Consider the following 15,261-nt stretch of genomic DNA (forward strand, 5'->3'; position numbering starts at 1 on the left):
TCACAGCATCGTCTCAAGCTCTCTGTTCAGATTGGGGTGATGCTGATTCAGGTCTGTTAAGTCCACTATGTTTTCCCCGCAGGGTTTCTGGCTCATCTCCTGGGTTGCACAGGGCACAAAGTTACCCGAGGCGCAGGAGCCGGGGACATAGCCGGGCAGGCTGGCCCGGGCAGGGAACAGCGGTCCCCGCTGCTGCGCGCTCCCGGCCCCTCGCCCCGCCAGGCTGATGCTGAAGCTGGTGGTGGCGTGGGAGGCCAGCCCACCGTAGCAGCAGCTCCCGGCCGCGCTGGTGGCTCGCGCCTTCTGCTTGAAGTCCAGCGCCAGGCTTCTCCGAAAATGGGCTTTCTTAATCTCCGCCTGCACCTGAGGGAGAGATCGAGATGGCTGCTGGTGCCCGGAGACACCACATCAGGCCGTGTGGTTTTCACTTCTAGTGGTTATTTTTCCTTTCCAAATCCCACTGAGAGGGATGGATCCAAATTTTCCCTCTGGTTATTCCGGCCTGGGGGGCTGTGGGTTAACTTCCATAACCCTAAAGGTGTTGGAACAGGGAGCTCAGCCACTCACGCTTCTAACTTACCTCCCCGTTGCAAAAGCAGTAGATAAAAGCCACAAAGAAACCCTGCCAAAAGAGACGGAGGTGGAGTTTGTCCCTAGAGCTGGGGTGTTGTACGTGTGCTCCCCCGCTCCCCTGACAATCACCGCTCGCGTTCAGAGCAGCCAACGTACCTGAGAGGAGTTAAAGAGCATCTCGTAGTGCATCTGGATCTGCCACAGGACCCCGGAGACTTCGGTGTAGGGCATGGCCATGAACACCACGTAATGGACTCCAAAGAGCGGCATCAGCACCAGCGTGGACTTCAGCAGCTTCCTGAGAGGAGAAAACACCCTAAGACAGGGCCCTTGCAGGCGTTGATAAATGTCCTAGCAAAGAGAGCAGCTGCTTTAGCTGCTTCTGCTGCAGCAGGTTTGTGCGTAGCTGTTGCACATTGGGCAGCTCAGAGAAGGGCTGCCATCGTCCTGCCACCCTCCTTTGCTCCTGCAGCCATTCCCACGCCTCTGCTGCTCTCTCAAGGACAAGGCACTTCAGCTAAACGGGCAGAAATTGCACCAGGTCAGGGCCAGGACGTGGCTTTGTTGCTGCCAGCACTTGCCTGTACTGCTGCCGCGGGTCCAGCTTCCCTGTGTTCGTCCCCCAGAGCTTGGAGGCCAGCACCCGGACGATGTTGAGGAAGAGGAAGAAGTTCACCTGCCGACAGACACCGCTGTAGTTTTGTTGCCTGCAGTGATTTGGGCCTGCCCGAGCTGCCCCCAGGATGAGGACAGGCAGGGATGTGGGGGCGATGCTGTGGTCAGAGCGGGCAGGGACCGGTGGCCCTGGATCCCTCCACACCATGCGGGCCCTCCCTGGGTGCCAGGGTGGCTGGGGACCAACCCCAGTGACCACACGTGAGCGGCTCTGGGTGCCTATTGATCCCCTTTCCCCGAAAGGGACTGGGAGATTCAGCCACAGGATTCTTACCACGATGGCGGCCAAGATGGGGACCTGATAAATCCACTTCATGTTCCCTGCACTGAGGTCCCAGCACCTGAAGAAACCAGTAAAGAAACACCTTGGAAAACCCTGAAATTGCTGGTAAGGCCAATGGCCAGGTGATGGCTCCCTGCACCCCCAGCCATTGTCCCCATCCTTCATCTCCCCTGGGTGAGAAGCTGTGGAGTTCGTGTGAATCTTGACCCAGCAGCAGCCGTGCTGCGAGCATCTGTCACCACCATGGTGTGCAAATCAGTGTTAAATGAGCATTAACCTTCCTGAGAGCTCCTTGGCCATCTAAAACTCCTGCTGTACGTTCTGTGGCTTTTCTCATTTTAAAATGCTTAACTTCAGCGGTTTTCTTTGCAGTGTTTATTCATCAATTTATGGTGTAAACCTGCATATTTTTTGCTAGCATTTTCCACCAGCCTTTCCCTCCCCAAAAGTCTGTTGGAGAACATGGACCTACGTACTGCGTATCCGCCAGGGAGGCCCTGACGCTGGCCCAGACGGACACGAACACAGCGGGGAGACCTGGAGGGGCAGGAACCAGAGAGGAGCAGGGATCAAGCACCGCGTCTCAACCAGGGCTGATGCCACAGCATTGGGTCGAGGTCCATGCTTACCCCAGCCGATGATGATGAGGACCCATAGGTAGCTCTTGTTGGAGAGGAAGGCCATGAAGATCAGGCTGTGCAGGTAGAGACCTTCCACCAGGATCCAGTAGTGGTTGGTGGCCAGGAAATAGAGGAACAGTGTCACTGCCACCTTGCAGCCAACCTGTGGACGTGTGGTCAGAGAGGTGCCCATAGCACCAGAACAAAACCTGGTGGCCTTTGCTCTGTGGCCAGCGAAACCCAGGCCGTGCCCCACGTGTGGTTCGTGCTGTGGGTGGCCCTTCATCTCTCCCTGACTTCATCACCCCACAGCACAGCCCTGATCTGGGAGGGTCTTGAGCTCATCCCATCCCACCAGGGCTCCCAAATCTCCTTTTCCCCTGATCCTGCCTCCGGTCTTGGTGCAGCACTTGCCAGGTGGCTCCGTTGTCCCGGCGAGGGACCCATTTCTGCCCTGAAGTCGTCCTCCCGCATCTTCTCCGTCTCACTGGCCAGTGTGCCCGAGTAGAGCACCATGTCCTTCACGAAGATGCTCACCGCCCGGCAGATGAAGGAGGTGAAGAGGTGCACGTGGATGTAGTTGCGTGTGCAGTGCAGGCGCCTACAAAGGAGGAGTGAGACACGAGCCCGGCCTCGGCTGCCTGACAAACTCATGACACGTGGGCTCAGGCAATGGGAGGACCCAGAGAAGGTGAGCTCCAAGGTGTCAGCCCTCCCATGGGCGCAGAAGCCAGATCTGGGGGCAAGAGGGGTGTCAACCCCTTCAAGAGGATGAGGTGCTGGTTATACTGGTGTTCTGGGGCTTTTGGGCTGATGTTTGTGCTGGGGTTTGGGGCTGGTTCCCGTTCCCTGAGGGGCTGCTCCCCCTCGGGGGGTCGTGTGTGCAGATATTGGGGAGAAGATGGTTCTCCCCCCATGGGGATGGGGGTTCAGCTCCTCCTTACTTGAAGTAGGAGAGGATGCAGACGGCGACGATGAGGGAGGCCAGGGAGATGGAGTAGCCGATGGTGTACATCAGGTGCAGGCGGTCAAACACCTCCTGGAAGAGAAGGGCTGTGCTCCATGACCTGCCACGGCCCAGGCCCCCCTCTCTGGGCTGAGAGCAAGGTGGGAGCAGGACTTTTTGGGGCAGAGGAGCGCGAAGAGCCCTCTGCACCCAGCAATTCCCTTTCCTTTGCCACATTCTCCTATGGCCCCCATCCCGTCCCCTTTTCCCAGCCTCTCCAAGGTCACCTTCTCGCGGCTCCGGCTCTCGGAGGAGAAGAGCAGAGCGCATTCGCTGTAGTTGGCCCAGGTCTTGTTGATGCTGAAAGCCATGGCCCAAGTCCCGTAGGCGCTGCAGTACCTGTAGGCATGACCTGGGGAGAGCGGTGGGCGCTGTGACAGCAATGGGACCCACAGGAAGCCTGGCCACATCCTGGCTCGGTGGAGGATGATCACCATTGCTCCCTGCCCGGGTGCAAGCGCTTACCTTCGTGGTTGAAGTCGTAGATGTAGTCGGGGCAGGGCACCGACACCTCCTGGCTGGGGGAGCCCTTGGGCCAGCAGATGATCCCATCCCACTCTGGAGGGCAGTTGGTGTCTGGCCAAGGAGCAAAGACACATCTCACTTGGGGTCCAAACAGGCCCATGGCGTAACCTCTGGATCCCCCAAGCTTGTGGTGGAGCAGGGTGAGGGTGCCACAGGGTCACCCCTGGCCTGCAGAGCAGAGGGACCCAGAAGGGGGACCTATCCCACCACATCCCTTCAAGTCCCTCTTCCTTCTTGGGAGGCTGAGCCCCCTCCATGTGCTCTCATTTGCAGCACACACAGGGCAGCCAGCACTGGCTAATCAGGGTGATGTTTTAATTAGCACCTAATTGCACCCAGAGCAGCTATGATGCCAGGAACTGTGCAAACCCCCGCCAGCTGCCCCTCTCCTGGCCCCATCCTGCTCCCATCGCAGGGGAAAGCTCTGCCAGGGCTGGTTGGCCCACGCACAGCGCAGGGGCACTACCTTTGATCTTCTCCAGTTGGGCTCGGATGTCTCTCTGGCATTTCTCCTTGGCCTCCACCAGGAGATAGATCTGCTCCTCTTTCGTGAGGACGTCATCGGGGTCAACCTGCAGAGACAAAACCAAAGTGACGGCCCCGGCCTCCACGTGGCTTCGCTCAGGCCAGCAGCGTCAGAGGGAGCTCGGCTCGGGTCTCCTCTTTGTGCCCACAGTTTAGAGATTAATAATCCTTGGGAGAGCTCGACCCATGATGATCTCCATGTCCCCACATCGCTGCCACCGCCCACTTGGTGACATTGAGCCACTCGTGGCTGGGATCTGGGATCCAGGAGGTGGGAGTGAAGCTGCACCCCAAAGGTGGCTGATGAGACCCCCACAAGCGCTTCCCCACTCTGTGCAGGACCCACATCACTTCTGCTGCCACAAAGCACCCTGGAGCTCCCTGCCACGACCCCTGAATCCACCCAGCCAACGAACACCACATCCAAAACAACACGAGACCGAAGGGCTGTAATGGGAACGTCATCTCCTGACGCGGAAATGCTGCTTTGCTGAACCCAGTGTCACAGTGGTCTCACCCACCGACTGAAAGCATCAAGCAGGACCATCCTTGGGGCAAGAGATGAGAGTGAAAGCCATGGTGAGAGGGAAGACAGGAGGACACATGAGGAATGGAAGCTGACAGAGCAGCCACAGCACGGCCGTGCTCTCCCTGCACAAGTCAGGGTTGTGTGGCTTTAGGGAGATTCAAACGCTCTGGGGAAGAGGAAAGCGCTGCCGCCTTCCTGCAATCATTTTTCCCTCTTGCAAGGCTGAGGCTGACCATGAGCCCCCGCTTCCACCCTGTCCCTGGTCCATTTCCATTCCTGTTTCTGTGCCAGAAATCAGTGGCACTCTGGGTTTCTGCCTTCTCCTCGCCCACCCCGCCAGCAGCACTGGGTGTCCCTGGTGCCCACGATGAGCCCCTTGAAGCCGGGGCTGGCAATCCCCATCTTTTGGGATGTTTTGGGCTGAGGAGATGAGTTTGGAGCTGGGGTGAGGAAAGAGCTTTGGAAGTGCAAAGGAACCAGGATGCAGGGGGAGGTTGCATTGGGTCCCAAACTGCTCATAGGTGAGTGGGGCTGAATCCTGCCCCAGAGAGGACATCCTGAGCCCCCTCCTCGGCCCAAAAGCAGTGGGGGGCAAAGAGGGCTGGTGAGGGGCATAAGGCAGGAGGGGGTGCCCTTGCTGCATCCCCCCAGCCTCGCCTGTGCTGACTGTAAATTGCCCTGCTCTGGTCCCCTGACACCTCCGAGGCAGCAAACCCTGCCCTGGATGCATCTGAAAAATGGAAAAACCATCACGGCGCGGTGGCCCCACGGCTGCTGGGAAGCTTTTAATGGGAGTGAGAGGCTCTCACCTCCCACCAGGCTCTGCCCGGCAGCTCTGTGGAGCGGGATGTGCAGCCAGGAGGAGACCATGGCCCCCAAATGGAGTGGGTTACACGATATTTAACAATATTTAAAGCCAGGAGAGGGATCGGAGGAGCCCACAGAGCCACACAGACTTACCAGAGCCCACGCAGAGCTCAGGAGGCAGCAGCAGAGGAGAGCCACCGTTATGCCTCCAGCGGGGACGGACACCTCCATGGTCCCACCGCGCCGCTGGGATGGGGACCTCGGGGACGGTGACTTGGACAAAGCAGAGCCTTCACCTGGGGTCAGCTGAATCGGTGCCGGACCAGGGCCGCAGGTGATGGAGAAGCCTGGGAGCACACAGCATCTTCTGGGAGCACCTTCCCCGCTGTGGTCCCCGTCGAGGCGAGGTGATGGCAGGGGCACAGCCTGTCCCTGGGTGCTCAGCGCTGCGGGAGCACCCCGAGGTGGGTCCCCTCTCTGGGTGGGTGCTATAGGGAGCTTCTCCCAGGCTTACCAGGGTGGTTCTCCCCTGGCCATGCTTGCTGCTATTCAGTCTCTGTCTCGCCTGCTTTAAGCAATTCCCGGCGTGTGTGCAAACAATTCCCGTTCAGATGGGGCTGGCAGAGGTTTATTGGCTTAGCCCTAGGTGCTAAAATCCTCTTCATTCAAGGCAGATTCCTCTTCTCTTTTCAGGAACTTCCCTTACTGCTCATTTTTCAGCTGTCACTGCCCCTGTGCTGCTCGGTCCCCTCCAGCCCCAGACTGGTCCCAAGGAGCCGAAGGAGCTGGAGGAAAATCCCAGTGAGGTGGCAGGAGGTAGGGAGGCAGAGGGTGCAAGCACGTGAGCGTCACCTCGCACTGATGCTCTGAGCTGGGATGGCTTTCAGGCAGACGCTGGGTTAACCCTTTTCCTTCTCCTGGGGTTGGGGCGTGTTTTGGGGTTGGAATCATCAAATCACAGACTGGTTTGGGTTGGAAGAGACCTTAAAGCTCATCCAGCCCAACCCCTGCCATGGGCAGAGACACCTCCACCAGAGCAGGATCCGTGTCGGGATCCTGCTCCATGCAAGGACAAACACCCCAATTTGTGTGTTCGCTTTGCAGAAGGACCTCGCTGCATTAGGCTCTGCTCCCACTGGTGGGAGTGGGCAGGACAGACGGACAGGACAGACTGATAGTCCCAGCAGGGAGTTTCCACCCCAACGGGTTCCTTGCGCAGCCCATCCATGAGCCAAACCCAACAGGCAGGGCTGGGGGGTCCCACCATAGCTGACACCATCTCCATCACACTGGTCCCTTGCCCCCTGCATCCCCTCAGGGAGGCCTCGGGGATGGGCCCTGCATTTTGGGATCAGGCAGATGCCCAGCCTGAACCCGCCAACTCGAACACCTTGGGTGTCCCCAGCAGCTGGGACGTCCCCCTGGGGAAACAAAGGCACAGAGAGGGGCGTCCTTGTCCTCAGGCAGGTCACCATTAGTGGGACGAGGCTGAAATTCAACAGCTCAGTGCTGAACCCTGGGAGCAGCAGGCTCCCAACCTGGACCCTCACCCCTGGCCCGTGTTACCCACAGCCGGGTGCAGCTCTTGCTGCCTCCATAGGGGCAAAATCCTGCACAGGGCAAAGCCCCCACAGCCTCTCTCGGGGTTTTTCTGCTGGGGGGACTTGTCCTGGTCCCAGCCATGAGCCCCATGGATGCTCGTAGGAGGATTGGGCTTTTGCTGGGCTCCTGGGTGTGGGTAGGGCCATCAGCCAGTGGAGAGAGCAAAGCCAAATTCCAAATGGTTGCACTTGGGAGGTGCTGCTGCGCCCTCTGATTAAATCAGATGGGAAAATGAGCCTTGCAGTGTCCTTCCCTGTCATGGCAATCAGCTGTAAATCAAGGAGGGATAAGGGGCATTTTCCCACCTCCCCAGTCTAATTTAGCCACTCGGACCATGGCGTTGGTGCTGACACCATCCCTGCGGCATCGCGGTGCCTGCTCGTCGGGAGGGTGCATGGGCATTCAGGGCAGGAGAAGGGGTAAGCAGTTAAATTGCAGGATTAATGTTTCCTGAAGGCTCTGCTGGGTGCTCATTTCTGGCCCAGACGCTGCTGGGGAGCGAGGGCAGAGTTACGGTGAGGTTATTTCGGAGCTGGGCGGATGCGTGCCTGGGTGGATGGAGGCTGAGGGGGAGGCAGCAAAGCTCAGGGGCAATTTGATTCCCATTGCAGGCGAAATCTGACCCAGACTTTGAGTTTGCAGCTAGCAAAACACATCGGTTGGGGTTGGTTGTTTGGTTTTTTTTGCTAAATTACTTGCTATATTATAGAGAGAGATCTGGAAAGCAATCAGTGCAAACAACACCCACCCAGCCCCATCATCCAGCCCCCTCAGCTCCCGAATCCCCGCTAGCAATCGTGAGATGACGGCAGACAGCAAATTCGCCAGCATTTTGTGGCTGCTGCCTCCTCCTGAAAGACCCTCATAACCTCCCCGGCTGGGAGGGCTGAGCCTCCAGCGTGAGCAGGGTTTTGGTGGGGGGGGCTCTGGGCTGTTCCCATTGCTCCCAGCCCGGCAGCAGCAGGATTAGACCCACCCAGTCACGCCAAGCCTGAGCTGCTGGGGTACAACAAGACCTGAGCCAGCCCAATTCACCCACCTGAAAATACAAATATAGCTGCATCTTCTATATCTATGCATACACACAAACACATAAGTGTATCATTTTTACAGGTATGTATGTATATATGTACAAATACAAGGGCTCAGGCTCCAGCCAGCATCTCGTAGGGTCCTGTTCCACCCAGCAGCTTGCAGCCACCCCCACAGCCCAATTTAAGCAAGCGCTGGCCAGAGAAATGAGACCGGGCAGCATCTCCACAGCAGAGAAGATGCTCTCATCCGTTGCAAATAATTTTTGGCTATTTCTGTTACTAAAATACCAGCTCTCAGACACCAGTGCAAACCGGGGATGGGTTTTCCTCCTCCCATGATCTGTCGCAGTCTGGCTATGTTTAAGTTGATGGTTTAGGATGTCACGATGTAATCTCAAGCCCCATTTTCTGGGCTCGACGCCTTCTTGTGCCTCCTCTGCAGGTCTTCAAGCAGTTGGGAGAGGAGGGTGAGAGCAGGAGCATCTCCCACTGGGAGGGAGCCGAAAGGAGACCCCATCGCCTGCTCTGCCCCACAGGTTTGGGGACATGCGGGATCTCTGGCACTGGGCTGGGAAAGATCTGGAGCTGATTAATTAAATGCCCGACTTTACCCATCATTTGCCATCCTGACGAAGGTTGGCACCGTCCCCTGCCCACACCATGGCCTCACAGCTCCTCCAAGGTCCCACCAGGGCCTTTCCCAGGGCATGGGCTCAACCCTAGGGAGAGATTGGGGCAAACCAGACCCCGAGCACAAGGCCAGGGAGGTTGCTCAGAGAGGACTGGGTTCCTTTGAAGCAGCTCTTCATAAATCCCGGTCTTCAAGAGGGCTCTGCAGCATCTGCCCTTGCAGGTCTGCCTAAAAACAGACGCGTTTCTCTCGAGGGTATCATGGCAGGTTTATCAGCCATCCTGTTGCTATTTTCCTGCCAGACACCCAGGGCCGTTCGCGTTTAGGTTTTCAGCGATCATTTAGCAAGCGGCCCCCGTGCAGCCCACCCAGTGCAGGTGCTGGAGGGGGAGACGTCCCCCCTTTTGGGGCGGGGGACACACACACGGCTGGTGGCTTTGCTGCGCCGGGAGCTGATGACAATGGGCAATTGTCAGGTTGGGGCCCCTCTCGTTTGAGTTTTCTTCCTTTTATAGTAAGTAGCAGTTGCTCCAGCAGCTGGCCTGCCCCTCCGGGGTGAGGACAAGGCTCTGTATATAAGGGAAGGAGCAGCCTTTGCCTTTCATCCCTCCGTTCGGTTGCTTCGCTGCACAGCAGGACTCATCCCTGCACCTTCTCAAAGATCCAGCGAGATGCCGCTCAAGAAACCTGACCCGAAAAAGGAAGCAGCCAAAGCAGCCCCGGAGCCACCCCGAGAGCCTGCCTTCGATCCCCGGAGCGTGAAGGTGAGTCGAGACCGCACACGTCACCGTCTTCCTTCGTGCCCATTGTCTGCCAGGCACGGGCGATGCCATGCCACGCGTACATGGCATTCTCCAGGCTGAGAGCCAGGGCTGGGAGGGGAAAACTGCCAGATTGCATTGATGCAGCGGGCTGGGAGTGATACTTTCCTCACTGGGGGAGGAAATCTGCCCCCATCCAGCCCTGTGCAGCACCCAAGGAAGCTGCTTTGTGCTCGTACCAGGACGGGGCTGCCCAGAGCTGCAGAGTCCAACATGCCCAGCTCCAGGCTGAGATGTTGTGTCAGGACCCCTGCAGCATTAAAAAGCTTTTCTGCCCCCCACTGCCTCCATCCTAAAATATATTGCTGCCTGCATTATCTCCTCCATGTGCGAGCATCTTTTATCCCAGCCTCTACAACAGGAGCTCACTTTTTTTCCCTGATTCCCCACAATACGGTTGGATTTTTAAGCCAGAGCTGTGGCAGGAGAGTTTTTAAGAGCAGGCTCAGCGCAGAAGCTGTTTAATCACTTGAACTAAGGGTCAGGCCTTGAAATAACATCCTTTCCACCCATCCCCGCTGCCTGCCCCCCCTTGCAGCCGGCTGTGCTTTCTGCAGGGTTTGAATGCAGAGGGGAGCCCCTTCGTTACCCCCACACTAACACAGCCCTAAAGCCCGGTTCTCTTCTCCCCACAGATTGAATTCACGGCAGAACAGATCGAAGGTAAGCGCTGACTTTTCCTTCTCCCAGAGACAGTAATAGAAATGGGGAGCCCTTTTTCCAGGTAGTTTTTCACAGCAGATGTGAGAGTCGAAGCCCCATACATCAAATCCCTCCATGGAGGAAAGCCCAGCAGGATTTGGGTACTCTGTTTCCCACACTGCACTCCTCATCCTCCAAAATGGGCTCATGAGGTTTCCTAGCAGGGAGAAGGGACACATGAAATCAAAATGTCATGTTCCTGACCTGCATCATCCATGTCCTGGGCCAGTAAGAAGATAAGGAAGAGCTATGGTGGGAAGGGAGGAGGCAGGAGATGGAGACAGGAGCAACACCGGAGGGGAGCAGAAGCCAGCGCAGGGATTTAGCTGGGATCACAACGCTGGGCTGTTGGGAGGGAGGAATGGATCCTGGCTCCTTGCTCTGCGCTGAGGGTGCTCCAGTCAAAGCAGATAATCCTTGGTTCAGGGAAAAGGTATTTTTCCATTCATGGAGAGATGCAGTCCAGTTCAAAGTCTGGGATTTGTGCAGGAGGAGCAGCCTCTGGTGATGCAGGGACAGCCCCATACCAAGGGGCTGAGCTGGACTTCGATTTTCTCATCTCTCCATGGCCAGTTTTAATTCCTCTGTGCAGACCAGGGAAGGGACAAGATGCAAGGGCAGGTCCTGATGGGAATACTGAGAGGAGGAGACCCAGTATCCCACAGACTCAGCCTCCGAATAGCTTTGGAAAGGAGAAAAGAGAGCTAGTGGAAAAATGAGCAAGCCAAAACGCTGAGATATTTGGATTTAATGTGAAGCACCCTCTCAGAGCACGTGAGGTGCTGCTGTGACTCCAGGTATTTGGGAGAGGACATCATTGAGCACCCCCGTAGCAGTGCCTCCCGATCCAGGGACTCGCAGGCTCCCCAGATTCCCCCAGAGCCAGGTGGAGGGACCCCACCTGCAGAGATGGAGCCGTTGTGAGGTCAGGCAGGAAAACAGCAGCGCCTTGAGGGGCTGGGGGGGGAACACGGACAGGACTGCAGGGACATGGCATGGGCATGGCAGGGACAGGTCCAAGGGATGGTGACACTCAGTAGAAGACATAATGATGCCAAGTAGAAAATGGAGCAAACCCAAAGCCCCAGACAAGGATTCCCAGCAAACCCAAGGCAATGCCTGCCAGACCATGACATCCCCATCTCTGCATGGAGGCTGCGATCGTCTCATCCCACTCAACAGCAGCAAGAGCAGTGGCTGTGCTTTGAGCGAGGTGTTGCCAGCCATCATGGAGAAGATGGACCAGAACCTGGAGTTCATCAACACCGTGGACAAGAAACTCACAGCCCTGAGCGATCAGGTGCAGAGGCTGGAAAGGCTGCTTACCTGTTTGGGCCAGTTGACTGCTGAGGTGGGCTCACTGGTCTGGAGGCAGCAGGATGAACTCCAAAAGTGTGTGGAGCATCTGCTGCAGGAAAAGCACTGATTTACTGCCTTTGTGGAGCTGCTTACACCAGTAAGAAGCCTGTTGTAGTGGAGGAAATCTTCTGGGTTGAAACGAGAGGCAGAGACCAGGCCCCGAGCAGCACCAGGAGCACAGTTGTCCATGTAGCTGATGTGGGAATTAAAGAGAATCCAGCAGCAGGCCAAAAAAAATCCAGCAGCTGGAAAGCATCAAACACAGCAGGAAAGAGATCCTTAATTGTCCCTAATTTAGGCCTCCTTCCTCCAGGTAAAATGTAACACTTATTGGCATGGTAATTTATGGGAGCGAGCTTGGAAATTAATCTCCCTTGTCCTTCCAAGCAGGGCTGGCTTGGCACATGGTCAGCAAGGCTGAGGTGGACATGGTCACCCTTCCCCAAACAGGGGCAATGCTGAGCTGTGTCTGCCTGGCTGGGGGGATGCCAGCAGAGCAGATGGGCTGTCATGGGGGTGCAGGGGAGGGCCATGGGGTCCTCAGGAGACCCAAGTCAGAAAGGGGAAGAGCAGAGGAGGGGATGTTCTGCAGCAGACACAGCAGCCCGTGCCAGCGCAAGGTGGTGCAGGAATCCCAGCAGGATTCATCCACCCAGCTCCTCATGGGTGGCAAAACCTGCTGGGGAAGCTGAGCGACTTGGTGAAGGAGTCTGGCAAGTTTAGGTGGCGCTACCCAAGCCCAGCTTGAGCAGCAGCGATGGGTGCAGAGGGCACCCACCACACACGTGTCCATCCCTTCCCTGCCCACCAAGCTGGACATGCTCCCAGCGGGGTGGAAAAGGGGACATGGAGACATCTTCCCATCTTTTTCCCTGCAGAGTTCAAAGAAGCCTTCAGCCTGTTCGACCGGACGCCCACGGGCACCATGCAGATCAGCTACGCGCAGTGCGGGGACGTCCTGCGGGCACTCGGCCACAACCCCACCAACGCAGAGGTCCTGAAGGTGCTGGGCAAGCCCAAACCAGAAGGTGAGAGCAAACTGGGGCAGCGGGGACAGGGTGGGACAAGGAATCCCTGGCAGCAAATGAAGGATTACGTCCCTTGTAGGAACAGCCCGGCCAGATGAAGGAATTGGGAAGGAAATGACGCAGAGGCCTCATTCCTGTGTAATTCCTTTGTTCCCCTCCCTGTGCCATGGCTGCTGTAAGGGATAGGTTGTTCTCACCTGGGGATGGTGGCAATTGATGCTCAGCAGACCGTATCCCGAACTGGTGCAAACTGGTGTAACCAGTCCCAGTGCAGCCGGAATGCATTGGTGACAGAGCACCTACCTGCTGGGTTTCATTTTTGGCTGATATCAGCAGTGTGTGTGCAGTCTCCAGGTGTTAATACTTTATTTCTCATCTAGATCTTCCCATCTCAAGTATAGTATACGAATAGTCCCATCACCCTGTGAGGTTTCTCCCCTGTTCTCAGATGGAAATTAGACCAGGAAGGTTAAGCAGGTCCTCAGAGGCTGATTTCAGCCTAAGGAGGTTAATCTCTGACCCCATCTCCTCCTCCCCTTCCAGAAATGAACACAAAGATGCTGGACTTCGAGACTTTCCTGCCCGTCCTGCAGCACTTCACCCGCAACAAGGAGCAGGGCACCTTCGAGGACTTTGTGGAAGGGCTGCGTGTCTTCGACAAGGAGGGCAATGGCATGGTGATGGGGGCCGAGCTGCGCCACGTGCTGGTCACGCTGGGTACGGGCTGGCCCTGGGGATGGGGGGACACAGGTCACCCCTAAGCTCTTTCTGGGCAAGTGGCTCGCGTTACTTTGCTGATCTCACATGTTTGAGAGACCCTTTCTATTCTGCTGCTCGTAGGGTTTTGTGAATGGCTCCTGAACGTGGGGGCCTTTTCCCTCCTGTGCCACAGCTTCATGCATGATACCAGTGAGATGGAGAGTCTACAACATCCCCACTCTCAGACAACCATTGCACCGTGGTCCTCTCTCCACAGTCTCCCACCAGCACTCCCCAGTCTGCAGTGGCACCCAGCTCCTTTTTAATCCCTTTTTCCCCTCCTCTGATGGCTTTGGCTGTCTGGGAGAAGGACAGGAAGGTCCTGGCAGGATGAGAACCCTTCCCCTCACCTCTGTGTCCTCCTTCCCCAGGGGAGAAGATGACGGAAAGCGAGGTGGAGCAGCTCATGGCGGGGCAAGAAGATGCCAATGGCTGTATCAACTATGAAGGTAGGAACAAGAGATTTCCACTGGGGCTGTCCCAGACAGAGTCACCTCATATTAGGGTGCAAAATGTGCCCTGTGCAAGGACATGGGTGAATCCTGAGAGGGAGCTGTGGCCTACCCTCCAAGGAGTGCTGTGAGACATCAGCTGGGGTGGAACAAGTGCCAGTGATTTCCAGTAAGAGCAGCTGAAGACAGCGTGTTTCCAAGGGTTTTGGGACTGATTTATCCCCCAGTTTTGGCACTGTTTTGTTGCGAGCTATCAAAAATAAGCAAAGCCAGCATCTTTCACAGCAGAGGCTAATTGGGAACATTTGGAGGCCCAGATCGCTCGTGGCTCCAGGAGGGTGAAAATCTGGCATAGGGGGTGGTTAAATCTGGGAATGCCTGAAACTGGAGAGCATGGAGAAAAAGAGGGGACCCATTTCTTTTGGCCTCAGAGAAATGGGGATAACGGTACCAGCTTGTCTCTAAGGGGGCGTTGGTATCACTGAGCAGGTCTGGGATGGGAGGCATGAGGTGGGAACAGAAGGAGGACCCTCAGACCTGGCAGAGCGTGTCCCCTTCATCCCTGGGGTGCCCAGGCTGGGGTCCTCCCTGCTGCCCCCCACCACAGCTCACAGCCTGCTTTGACCTCTCATGCTCCCGTTTCTCCTTTCCTCCTCAGCTTTTGTCAAGCACATCATGTCCGGCTGAAAGAAGACATTTTAGGTGAGTTTATCAGGGTCTCCTGCTGCTTGCTCTGAAATTGGAAATCCCGCATGTAACAGGGGCAAGGGAACCAAACCCAAACCCTGCAAGCAACCCCTAAATCCACAGGAATAATCCCAGCTCTGAAAGCACAAAAAGCCGCGTTCACGATAATGAACCTTGTTTGTAACTCGGGTTGTTTAAAATTTATCAGGACAGCGTCAGCCCTGGGCCCATCAGTCGTGTGTGGTTAATTCTGGGGATGTGCAGCAGCGAATGATTTGATGCTAAGAAAATACTAAGTACTTAGAAATGTCTATACTACTGTGCTAATACTTAAGAACTATCAACATTAACAGTGGAAAGAACATGGAAAATGTACCACTAATGCTTGTTAAGCTTTTTTTTTTGCATTCCTTTAAATATGCCTGAGGAAAACAGAGGAACTGGTTTCTGTTAGGGTGAACTATCCCTCGAAATCTATTCAATTTAAAAGAAAATCCAAATTATTAACAGCTGGTCCCAGTCTCCCCTGCCAGTTCCTTATGGTTATCTCGCTTTTCTTAAATATTTTCCCTCTCCTCAGCTGTGTGAAATGAAAAAAAAGAAACCTACCTTCAGCTACTGCCAAATACATAAATTAGAAATG

The 15,261-nt window shown here is 56.1% G+C and overlaps 2 protein-coding genes across 2 annotated transcripts; one reads left to right on the plus strand and one right to left on the minus strand.

The window, feature by feature from the left end:
* Nucleotides 1–5,774, minus strand: LOC104537638 (parathyroid hormone/parathyroid hormone-related peptide receptor-like). The gene is made up of 13 exons (XM_010180576.1): nt 5,697–5,774; nt 4,149–4,254; nt 3,623–3,733; nt 3,385–3,509; nt 3,096–3,190; nt 2,566–2,752; nt 2,161–2,314; nt 2,008–2,068; nt 1,523–1,589; nt 1,155–1,249; nt 730–871; nt 581–622; nt 1–363 (listed from the first exon to the last, which is right to left on the minus strand). Exons 1-13 carry the CDS (start codon nt 5,772–5,774, stop codon nt 1–3), a joined length of 1,626 nt encoding a protein of 541 aa, XP_010178878.1.
* A 3,707-nt stretch (nt 5,775–9,481) lies between these two features.
* On the plus strand, nt 9,482–14,618 carry MYL4 (myosin, light chain 4, alkali; atrial, embryonic). Its single transcript, XM_010180575.1, has 6 exons — nt 9,482–9,574; nt 10,267–10,294; nt 12,571–12,720; nt 13,264–13,437; nt 13,851–13,928; nt 14,590–14,618. The coding sequence occupies exons 1-6, from the start codon at nt 9,482–9,484 to the stop codon at nt 14,616–14,618; spliced, it is 552 nt and encodes a 183-aa protein (XP_010178877.1).
* Nucleotides 14,619–15,261: the final 643 nt, after the last annotated feature.

This window comes from Mesitornis unicolor, unplaced genomic scaffold (assembly GCF_000695765.1).
Source record: "Mesitornis unicolor isolate BGI_N332 unplaced genomic scaffold, ASM69576v1 scaffold25233, whole genome shotgun sequence".
Classification (NCBI taxonomy): domain Eukaryota; kingdom Metazoa; phylum Chordata; class Aves; order Mesitornithiformes; family Mesitornithidae; genus Mesitornis; species Mesitornis unicolor.

Bases quoted from the DNA above. Each gene is read 5' to 3' on its own strand.
- LOC104537638 (XM_010180576.1), bottom strand. From the start codon at position 5,774: ATGGAGGTGTCCGTCCCCGCTGGAGGCATAACGGTGGCTCTCCTCTGC. The intron at 2,753-3,095 runs GTAAGGAGGAGC...CCTCCTTTGTAG, and splicing joins TGCATCCTCTCCTACTTCAA to GCGCCTGCACTGCACACGCA. The intron at 2,315-2,565 runs GCAAGTGCTGCA...ACACGTCCACAG, and splicing joins CGGGACAACGGAGCCACCTG to GTTGGCTGCAAGGTGGCAGT.
- MYL4 (XM_010180575.1), top strand. From the start codon at position 9,482: ATGCCGCTCAAGAAACCTGACCCGAAAAAGGAAGCAGCCAAAGCAGCC. The intron at 10,295-12,570 runs GTAAGCGCTGAC...TTTTCCCTGCAG, and splicing joins CACGGCAGAACAGATCGAAG to AGTTCAAAGAAGCCTTCAGC. The intron at 13,929-14,589 runs GTAGGAACAAGA...TTTCCTCCTCAG, and splicing joins TGGCTGTATCAACTATGAAG to CTTTTGTCAAGCACATCATG.